Here is a 10,462-nt window from a genome sequence, read left to right as displayed (position 1 = left end):
TGAAGAAAACCTCGCCACTTTGACAGAGGGGGCCGACCACCAGGCATACACCAGCCGGGCATACACCGGCATAGCAGCCGCATAGCAGCCGCATAGCGGACGCATAGCGGACGCATAGCGGACGCATAGCAGCCGCATACCACCCGCATAGCAGGCGCATAGCAGGCGCATAGTAGACGCATAGCAGGCGCATAGTAGACGCATAGTAGACGCATAGTAGACGCATAGTAGACGCATAGTAGACGCATAGCAGACGCATAGCAGGCGCATAAGACCAGCATAGCAGGCGCATACCACCAGCATAGCAGCCCGGCGACCGCTGTCGACGACCCCAGGCGACGGCCGCCGGAGGTCGCCGCATAGCGGACGCATACCACCAGCATAGCAGCCGCATACAACCCGCATACAACCCGCATACAACCCGCATACGACCCGCATAAAACCCGCATACCACCCGCATACCACCCGCATACCACCCGCATACCACCCGCATACCACCCGCATACGACCAGCATAGCAGCCGCATACCACCCGCATAAAACCCGCATAAAACCCGCATACCACCCGCATAAAACCCGCATAAAACCCGCATAGTAGGCGCATACTACCAGGCATACCGGCGGTCAACCCCCTCGGCACTTTGAGCCCTAGGTTCACGCCGACACCCCTGGGTTACCGCCCCGGGACCCGGGCACGTCCCGGGGCACTCCGGCAGGAAAGGCGGCGGTACCGGGGGCGTACCGCAGCTCGTCGACGGTGTATTTTATTTTTTTTTTTTTGGATTTTCGGCCGCGCGCGCACGCGCGCGCTTCCGCGAGGTCGTCTTACACGGTACCAAGGACGTCGAAAATGAATTCAGAGTCTCCGAAATGTATTTAGGCGTACGGGGTTCGTCCCGATTCGTCGCGGAAAGTGACCTCGCGTTTTTGGCCTGGCTGGGCCCGTGACGACCGGATGGCCAACAGCATGACGGAAACTCGCCCCGGCTGAATTCTAGTTAGTTAGTCGTTCAACATGAAGATTTTGTTGAACTTCAATAGTCAAGTTGAAGCTACAAATCCCTGGAACTGGAAGAAACCAGTACAGAGTGCTGCTTGGCGCCCGCCAGTCGCGGCCGCAACTACACCGAAGCGCCACTGGCGCCGCCTCGTCCGAAAATCGGCCATTCTCCGATTTTGAGAAAAAAATTCTCCGGTCACCGTCAAAATTCGTACTGCGCGCGCGGCCGCACGCGTCCGTAGGCGCACTGGGACGCCCAAAAAAAACCTCGCCCCGCCCCCAAATCTAGTCTAGTTAGTCGTCATGCTGTCTAGCCTAGTTAAAATAACTGGCCTTTGGCGACGTCTCGAATTGAGTTCTCCGTCGAACTCGTCAAGCACGCGCGCGTACTCTCAAGCACTGCCGCCACTGGGAGACGGCCTTCGAACGCCCCGGCGCGCGTCGAAACGTGCGAGTTCCGCAACCAAAGCACCTCAGAGGTCGCCCAGGGGTACGAGGCCTTCGTCGCCACCGCCCAGGCCGGGAGGGACGCGCACAGAGCGCCGACGGACGCGCCCACAGCCTCTCAAGCCGGCCCGAGCTCAGGAGCTCTCGACGCCGCCCGCGATCTTTTTGTCCGAGGATTTCGACCAATGAAAACCCAGCTTTTGCTCGATTCGACGCCTCCCAGGCGCGTCCAAACGCGGTCCCAGCCCCAGATTTTAGGACAGGATCCCCGTCAGTTACCACCTCCGAGTAGGAACCCAGGATTGCTTGGATAATGGCGTCGCGGAAGTCGGAATTCATTTTCCGTCACCCCCCCCTCACTGGCAAGCGAGCCCACGCCCCAAGCGAGCCCAAGCCCCAAGCGAGCCCACGCCCCTCGCGACCCTTCGTGTAAGTTCCTTCGTGTCTGACGACCCGTCGCGCCCGCCGCGCGACGAAGGCGCGCCTAGATGCCGAGCTTCGCGCCGCGGTCCTCCGCGTGGCCCGCGTCGGAGTTGATGAAGTGGAGGAGGAGGCCCCGGAGTTGGTCGTCGTCGCCCGCCGTCGCGGCCCGGGCCGCGTCGAAGACGAAGAGGCCCGCGGCGTCGCCGTCCGACGCGCGCGGCGCGAAGAAGCCCGCGTCGACGACGGCGGCGAGGGGCGACGCGGCGAGGAAGTCGGGCCCCGCGGACTCGAGGGCCACGGACTTGGTCGCGTTCTCGCCGTGCTGCACGTGGAGGCAGCTCGCGGACGCGTCGCGGTGGTAGCAGACGACGCGCGGGTCCGCGGACCGGAGGAACTTGGCGTCCTCGCCGAGGGACAGGTCGGCCTCGAAGGGGTGCGCCGCCGCGTAGGCCCTGTCGTAGGCGAGGCTGAAGCCGTAGGACGTCCGCGCGTCGCGGAGGAACGATCGCGCGTTCTCCGGCGCCTGACACGCGTCGAAGCGTCGGACGGCGGTGACCCGGCCCCGCGCGTCGAGCGCGCGACGAGCGCGCGCGCCTCGTCCGAACGTCGGCCCCGTCGACGGCGCTCGCGCGCGCCGGCGGTCGAAGTCGGCGCTCGCGGCGGAGCCCGGCGCGGCGTCGCGCGGATTCGAGCGCGGCGTTGGCCTCGTCCGCGTCGACGTGGCCCGCGAGGCCTGCGTGGAAATCAACCACTGGTTTGGGGGGTCCCCACCAAACTTCAGAACTCTCTATCTCGATCAAATCGAAGTCGATTCGGCTGATTTTTGGACGAATCGATTGCTCTCATCGAGTTCTCGAAGCACAGCCGAAGAGTGCGGCTCAATCCGTTCAATTCCGCGCACATTGAAGTCGGGTTGAATATTTGATTTCCACACGGCGCGAGGCCCGTGGTCGCGTCGAAGGCGGCCCAGGCGCTCCGCTTCGACACGGCGAAGCCCAGGCCCGCGGCGAGGGGCCAGACCGCAATGCGCGCGTAAGACGGCGCGTAGACGTCGTCGTCGTCGAAGTGGAGCACGACGGTGCCGGCGGCGCGCGCCACGGCGAGGTTCCGCTTCGCGCCGAGCGTCGACCCCGGCGGCGCGACGACGTAGGTCACGGCGTCGTGGGCCGCCGCGAGGGCCGCCCACGGCGAGTTCGCCGCCTCGCCGACGACGACGAGGTCGAGGCCGCCGGGGTAGTCCTGCGCGAGGAAGCAGCGGAGGAGCCGCGGCGCGAAGCCGTCGCGGGCCGCCGTCGTCGGCGCTACGGCCGTCGCCCGGGGCCAGCCGGCGGCGGCGCCGAGCCGGTCCGCGCAGCGGGCGAGGCGGCCCGCGACGCGGCCGCGGCGGTCCGCGACCGCGGCGCCGGCGCCGATGGCGTCGTACCGGCAGTCGAGCGCCGCGGCGACGTCGTCGCCGGCCTCCGCGGCGCAGGCCGCGCGGTTGCCGAGGAGCGTCGCCGCGGCCGCGCGCCGCCGGTCCGCCGGCCCGAGGCCCGCGAGCCTGTGTGGAAATCAACCAGTGGAACGCCCTGTCCAGCAAAAACTTCAAACCTCTCGAGCTCGGCCAAATCGAAGTCGATTCGGGTGATTTTTGGACGAATCGATTGCTCGCGTCGAGTTCTCGAAGCACAGCCAAAGACCTTGCGTCGAAACTTTCGCATACGCTCACATTGAAGTCGGGTTGAATATTTGATTTCCACACGGCCGCGAGCGGCGGGTCCGCCGCGGGCCGCCGGCTCCGCCGGAGCGCGGAGAGCGCGGCCTCGTAGAGCCCCGCGGCCTCGCGGACGGCCCGGAGCCGCTCGCCGCGGCGCACGGACCTGCGGCCGAAGGCCGCGCCCGCGCGCGCGCGGAGGTCGAGCCACTCGCCGTCGCCCGCGGGCACGAACGCCAGCGCGCGCGGCCTCGGCGCGGGCTTCGGGGGCTCCGCGCCCCAGCGGTCCGCGGCGGGCAGCGTCGGCAGGAGCGCCGCGAAGGCCTCGGGCGACGCCGCGGGCGCCCAGGCGGGCATGGGCCGCCGCCGGAAGACGCCGAGCGCCTCGACGCGGTCGAGGAACGTCGACGCGTCCAAGATCAGGAACCGGCTCCGGGCGACGACGCGCTTGAGCAGGTCCCGCGGGTCGTAGCCGAGCTTCGCCGCCGCGAGGTCGACGACGACGGGCCGCCGCGTCGCCAGGTTCCCGACGACGGCCGCGTACTCGCCTGCGACCGAGACGCTCGACGGACCGACGCGCGCGCCCGCGCGAACGGCGAAGTCGCGTCCGTTCCTGCCCGGGTCCCCGCCAGGGCAGGAAAAGGGTGCGACATTCCGTGGATGTTTCTTTCTGGAACGATCGCGCGCGGAACACCCACGTTGAAGCGAATCACTCGTTTTGCCGCCCGGGTCCCCGCGGCCGAAGACGAGGCGCCAGTCGACGCCGGAGCGGCAGCGGCTGAGGACCTGGGCAGGACAAGAGAGATTGAACGTAGCTTCAACGTGAGTGTTCCGCGCGCGCGCGTTCCGGAAAAAGCATCCACGCTTCGAGACCGTTCCGAGAGATGATCGCTCGTCCAAAAATCAGCCAAAACGAGTGGAAAACGGCCGAGAAAGGAGCCTTTGAAATTGGGAATTTCGCTCTCTTGTCCTGCCCTGCTGAGGACCGCGAGCGTCACGCAGGCGGACGCGTGCATGTAGCCGTGGACGAAGAACGCGTCGGCGTCGTCGCGCCGCGCCGGCCACCCGAGCTCGGCCATCTGGAGCCCGCACTCGCGGGGCACGTGCCGGTCCGCGTCGTACGCCGCGGCCGCGTCCTCGACGACGAGGCCCGCGCAGCGCTTCAGGAGCGCGCGGCAGGCCGGCTCCCGCGTCGCCAGGCGCGGCGTGCGCTTGCCCGGGCTCGCGGCGACGGCCGCCGCGGCGACGCCGCAGGCCTCGCCGACGCAGGCGTCCCAGCAGCCCCGCAGCTCGACGACCGAGAGGCCCGACGCGAAGCCGTCGACGAGGGCCGACCGCGCCTTCTCGTCGCGGGCCAGCGCCGTCGGCGGCCGCTCGAGCGTCTCGAGCTGCTGCAGCGCCGTCGGCTTTCGCTGCTGGGCCCAGCCGCTCATGACGATGGGGACCTCGGGCGGCGCGCGCGCAGGCGTGATGGACCATCAAAAACATCACAGGCGACGTCAAGATCAGCTTGCTGAACATTTGAACACAGGGCATGGACCGAGCGCACTAGCCTTGGTGCGAACAGCGTGTGCCATGAGCTCGCCCGAGGCGCTCTGCGCCTACGAGCAGGAGCGGAACGAGAACATCGCGCGGAACCACGCGTTCCTCGAGTCCATCGGCCTCGCGCAGCCGCGCGCGCCGCCGGCGCCCGCGGCGCCCGCGGCGCCGGCGGGCGCCGCGGCGCCGGCCGACGCGGCGTTCGACGTCGACGCCGTGCTCGCGGCCCTGGGCCGCGCCTGGCCCGGCCGGCGCCGCGAGCTCGCGGCGCTCGCCGGCGCGCTGCTCGCGCCGGGCGACGGCCCCGTCGTCGTCGCCGGCCCTCCCGGCGGCGGGAAGACGTCCGTCGTCGCCGCGGCCGTCGCGGGCCTCCGGCTGCCGAGCGCGTGGGTCGACGGCGGCGCCCTGGCGGCGGCCGGCGGCGCGTCGGCGCCGCGCCTCTTCGACGCCGCCGCGCGGAGCCTCCGCGAGCGCCGCGGCGACCCCGCGCCCGCGGCCGAACGCGCGTGCCGCGACGCCGCGGCCTTCGCGCGCCGCGTCGACGACCTCGCGCGCGACGGCCCGGCCTGGGACGGCGGCCGCGGCCTGTGCGTCGTCGTCGTGGACGCCTGCGAGCGGCTCCTGCCGCCCTACCGCTGCGGCGCGGCGGCCGGCGACGAGCCCGCGGGCGCGGCCGCCGCGCAGCTGTTCGCGGCCGCGCGGCTCTGCGCGTCCACGGACTGCCGCGTCGTCTTGATCGGCGACGACCGGCGCCTCGCGGCGGCGGCGGGGCCGCGGCTCCGGGACCCGGTCCGCGTCGACTTCCCGCCCTACGGCCCCGCGGCCGTCGCGGCCGCCGTCGCCGCCGCGGGCGAAAGGCGGGGCGCGCTCGCCTTCGGGGGCGGCGACCGCGCGGTCTACGGCGCCTTCTGCGCCGCCGTCGCCGCCGTCGCGAAGCGCGCGACGAGCGGCGTCGGCGAGCTCCTCGTCCTCGCGTCGTCCCGGAAGCTCTGGGAGGCCTACGCGGCCGCGCACGCGGCGGGCGGCGCGGCCGCGGCCTACGGCGCCGTGCTCCCGGCGCTCCGCGCGGCCCTGCCGCGGCTCCGGGACGCGGAGCTCGACGTCGACGCGCTCGTCGACGCCGGCGGCCGGCCGCCGCCGCCGCCGCCGCCGCCGGACCTGCCGCGCGGCGACGCGCTCCTCCTCCTCGCGGCCTACGTCTGCTCGCGGAGCCCCCGGGACCGCGACGCCGAGCTCTTCGCCCACGGCGCCGCGCGCCGCGGGCCCCGGAAGCGGCCGCGCGACGCGACGCGGCTCCCCGTCGACGGGCCCGCGGCCGTGCCGCTCGACCGGCTCCTCGGCGTCCACGCGTACCTCGCCGCGGAGCACCTCGGCGCCGAGCCGGACCTCCGCGACCCCCACCTCCTCCGCTCCCTCGCGCGCCTCGCGGACCTCCGGCTCCTCGAGCGCGCCTCGCCCTTCGACGACCTCGCGCACCCAAAGTTCACGTGCCTCCTCGACGCGGAGCCCGCGCACGACCTCGCCGACACGATCCGCCTCCCCCTCGGGCGCTACATCGCGCAGTAACGCCCGGCTTGGTCGCGCCTAGAGGTCGCGGGCGCCGCGCCAGAACGCGAGCACGTGCGCGAACACGTCGTCGGGGACGCGGGCGTCGAGGAAGAGCCGGGCTTGCGCGCGCGCGCGGCACGGGCCGGTGCGGCGGCGCGTCGGCAGCTCGCGGCGTAGGGCGACGAGTTCCTTGCGCGGCGCGTCGACGTATGGGCGCCAGCCGCCCGCGGCGCGGACCGCGGCGAGGAGGGCGACCTTGGCCGTGGAGCCGCAGCTTCGCGCGTAGGCCTCGAGGTCTCGGCCGTCGTTGGCGCGCGCGTCGAGCGACGCGCCGCGGCTCACGAGGAGCTTGCAGAGATCAATGTGTCCGAACTTGACAGCATGGTGGAGCGCGGTCTCTCCTTCGGGCTCGCGTGCATCGACTCGCGCGCCCGCGTCGAGCAGGAGGACCGCTGCGTCGTGTTGGTCATAGCAAGCGGCGGCGTGCAGTGGCGTCCAACCAGGACCGGGCCAGCCAGCGTTGACGTCGGCGCCCTGCTCGAGTAGCCACGTGATGGCCGAGCACCAGCCGCGACACACTGCGTACCACAGGCGCGTCTCACCATGGCCGTAATCCCTGGACAACAAAACGAGTTCATCAATGTCGCCACCCGAGGCAAGCTGCCGCTGCGTCAGGTCAATGAACGCGAGCTCGCGCTCGCACATGCTGATAAATTCGAAGCGGCACCATCTCTGCACAGATCATGAGTGTGACGTTATTGCAGCGACCCCCGGACTCACTTATTCGCCGCGTCGAGGTGGGCCTGGACGAGGAGCTTCGCCTCGGGCGACGCCGGGTCGAGGCCGAGGGCCCGCGCGTGGTCCGCGCCCTTCTTCTGCGCGTCCCGGAGCGCGGCGACGCGCGCGGCGAAGGCCGCGCGCTGGTCCGCGAGCCAGAGTGTGCCGTTCGTGTCCGCGGACCAGAAGTTGCGCATGACCATGATCGACGCCGTCAGGCTCACGGCGTAGTGCCACCAGCCCGCGGGCGCGAGCAGCGTGTCGCCCTCCTCGAGGACGGCGACGAGCGGCGTCGCGCGCTCGTAGCCCGGGAACCGGTCGAGGTCCGGCGCGAGGGGGTCGACGTCGCTGTTGTTGCGCGTGACGCCGTCGTCGCCGGGGATCGCGTGGAGGTGCTCCGCGTCCTTCGGGTCGAAGCAGACGAAGAGCTTGCGGCCCTTGACCATGGACAGCCACGCGTGCGCCTGCGTGGAAACCAAATCTTCAACCCGACTTCAATGTGCGCGTAATTGAACGGTTTGGACCAGACTTTTTCGCCTTGCTTCGAGAACTCGACGAGAGCAATCGATTCGTCCAAAAATCAGCCGAATCGACTTCGATGTGACCGAGATAGAGAGTTCTGAAGTTTGGTGGGGACCCCCCACACCAGCGGTTGATTTCCACACAGGCGTGCGCGTGGCCGTTGTCGTAGTGGAGCCGCGTGATCGCGCCCGGCGGCGCGACGAAGACCTTCGTCAGGGACCAGGACCGGTCCGCGAGGTCCGCCGCGTCGGGCGCCGCGGGCCTGCCGACCGCGCGCGCGACGGTCGCGTCCCAGGCCGCCATGAGCGTCTCGCTGTCGTCCGCGAGCCACGCCGGGCGGTCGTCGACGTCGCCGCGGAGCGCCGGCGCGACGTTGAAGATGGGCAGGCCGTTGAGGTAGCAGCGCGGGCACGACGCGTGCTTGCGGACGTCGCAGGCGCCGTCGTAGCGCTCCACGGCGCGCGCGTAGGCGACGTACTCGCGGAGGCTGCTCTCGAAGACGGGGCTCTCGCGGAGCGTGTCCGTGCGCAGCGTCGGCGCGCGCCACTTGGAGAGCACGCGCGCGTCGCCCGCGGGGCCGCCGCCGAGGTCGTCCCAGCCCCAGGCCCGCCACCCGCGCCGGAAGCCGTCGCGGTAGACGCCGCAGTCGCCGGCGCCCCGGGACCCGTCCCAGCCGGGCCGCGGCGCCCGCGCCGGCAGGGGAAGCGCGCCGCCGGGGACGTCGTCGACGCCGACGCGCGCCGCGCCGCCCGCGCGCGCCGCGACGGCGCAGAACGAGACGTACTCGGGCAAGGGGCCGGGCAGCGCGTAGCGGCCGATCCACTGCGGCCGGTGCGGGGGGAAGGCCTCGAGGAGCGCCGCGCGCGGCGGCGGCCCCGGGGCCGCGCAGGCGACGCCGTCGACCTCGACGACGTGGACCTCGAAGTCGAGGGGCGAACGCTTCCGGATCGTGCGGCCGTCCTTGCCGACCTCGTTGTCCCCGTAGGCCGCGGCCGCCGGCACGCGCACGTCCGCGACGGCGCCGAGGCCCAGGAGCTCGAGCGCCTCGCGCAGGCCGGCGATGACGCCGCCGCCGCCGACCTCGGCCTCGAAGGGCGCGCGGGCCCGCAGGCTCCGCGTCGCCTCGAAGACGCCGCCGCCGCCGCCGACGAGGCGCCCGACGAGGTGGAGCTTCGCGCGCTGGCCCCGCGCGAGCCGGGCGAAGGGGCCGGCGTCGGGCGGCCGGCGCACGCGGACCTCGCACCCGGACGCCGTCACGACGGGCCGCGGCGGCCGCGGCCGGTCCGGCGGCGCCTCCTCGGCGACGACGACGGCCGCGCCGCGCGCGTCCCGCGGCCAGCAGACGTCGTCGTCGTCGACGTGCTCGCCGCCGGGCCCGGAGACGCGCAGGTCCGCCAGCGGGATGCCGAAGGCCTCGGCGGCGAAGGAGCGCACGCGCGCGGCGTCGTCGTTGGGATGCAGCGCGAGCCGCGCCGTCTTCAGCAGCAGGCCGCCCTCGACCCAGCGCACCTCGCAGTAGGCGCCCGCCGCGCCGACCAACGACGCCATCGAGTCGGCGCCGGGCGGCGCACCTCGAGTCGGCGCACCTCGAGTCGATACCGGATGCACGAGCTGCACGCCAGGCTGGCTATCTCTCCGCTTTCATCGGGGCTGCTGAGTGCAACTCCCCTTCATCAATTTGGTAAACGTGCGTTCTTGAATGAGCTTCGGGCTGCCCTTTCGATATGGGCGCTCCGTGAGAGGTCGCGCTTCGCCGATGGTCTTCGTGGACGACCTGCGGCTGCTGCTCGAGGAGGGCGGCTGGCTGCCGTCGGCGCCGAGCCTGCCTCTCGAGCCCTGGGCCCGGCGCGCGTCCCTGGCGCTCTACGTCGTCGACTGCGACTGCGGCGAGTTCGTGCGGAATTCGGAGCAGGCGTCGCGGGAGTACGTGCAGTGCGTCGCCTGCGAGAGCTGGCAGCACGCGGCGTGCGTGAGCCACCTGCCGGGCGTCGACCAGTTCGCGGCGCACCGCTGCGGCGCGTGCGCCGCCGGCTTCCGGTGCCGGAGTGCGGCGCCGGCGCCCCCGGGCCACGCGTCGGAGCGCCCGCGGCCCGTCGCGGCCGCGGACGTCGTCGCGGACGCGCTCGTCGCCGGCCGCCGGCTCCGGTCCGCGGCCGCGCGGCTGCACCCGACGGCGCGCGGCGCCGCCGCGCGGCGCCGGGCCGCGGCCGTCGCCGCCGCGCGCCGCGCGGCCGCGGCCGTCGCCGCGGCCGCCGCGGCCGCGGACGGCGCGGGGCTCCGCGCCGCGGCGGCGGAGCTGGGGCGCCTCGTCGACGGCGGCGTCCTCGGCGGCCGCGACGACGGCGACGAGTGGCGCGCGTGGCTCGGCCGCTGCGGCGCGCGCGTCGACGCGTCGCCGCCGGAGGAGCTCCGGGCCGTCGAGGCGTCCTTCCCGGGCTGGAGCGCCTGGGAGGGGCGCGGCGCGGCGACGACCTGCGACGACCGCGGCGGCGGCGTCCTCCGCTTCGCGGTCGG

General features: G+C 72.3%; 4 protein-coding genes across 4 annotated transcripts in view; 1 reads left to right on the top strand and 3 right to left on the bottom strand.

Annotated features, from left to right (window-relative positions):
- Positions 1-1,930: 1,930 nt before the first annotated feature.
- Positions 1,931-4,995, bottom strand: AURANDRAFT_67813 (hypothetical protein; the record flags this gene model as incomplete). Its single annotated transcript, XM_009043358.1, has 6 exons — positions 1,931-2,392; positions 2,475-2,602; positions 2,802-3,409; positions 3,549-4,110; positions 4,276-4,348; positions 4,549-4,995. 6 exons carry the CDS (start codon positions 4,993-4,995, stop codon positions 1,931-1,933), a joined length of 2,280 nt encoding a protein of 759 aa, XP_009041606.1.
- Positions 4,996-5,137: 142 nt separating this feature from the next.
- On the top strand, positions 5,138-6,667 carry AURANDRAFT_67812 (hypothetical protein; the record flags this gene model as incomplete). Its single annotated transcript, XM_009043376.1, has 1 exon — positions 5,138-6,667. The coding sequence occupies one exon, from the start codon at positions 5,138-5,140 to the stop codon at positions 6,665-6,667; it is 1,530 nt and encodes a 509-aa protein (XP_009041624.1).
- A 586-nt stretch (positions 6,668-7,253) lies between these two features.
- On the bottom strand, positions 7,254-9,496 carry AURANDRAFT_72681 (hypothetical protein; the record flags this gene model as incomplete). Its single annotated transcript, XM_009043357.1, has 2 exons — positions 7,254-7,890; positions 8,090-9,496. The coding sequence occupies 2 exons, from the start codon at positions 9,494-9,496 to the stop codon at positions 7,426-7,428; spliced, it is 1,872 nt and encodes a 623-aa protein (XP_009041605.1).
- Positions 9,497-9,811: 315 nt separating this feature from the next.
- The window catches only part of AURANDRAFT_67810 (hypothetical protein), a gene marked incomplete at both ends in the record, with an annotated part of 3,910 nt that continues 3,259 nt past the window's right edge, over positions 9,812-10,462 (bottom strand). Inside the window, one exon of the mRNA XM_009043356.1 lies at positions 9,812-9,926. Coding sequence (XP_009041604.1) covers positions 9,812-9,926 — 115 coding nt within the window. The remainder of the gene's footprint in view (positions 9,927-10,462) is intronic.

Source organism: Aureococcus anophagefferens (genome assembly GCF_000186865.1).
Source record: "Aureococcus anophagefferens unplaced genomic scaffold AURANscaffold_52, whole genome shotgun sequence".
NCBI classification, from domain to species: domain Eukaryota; class Pelagophyceae; order Pelagomonadales; family Pelagomonadaceae; genus Aureococcus; species Aureococcus anophagefferens.
The sequence above is the reverse complement of the archived record's forward strand: the minus strand, read 5'-3'. Positions and strand labels throughout refer to the sequence as shown.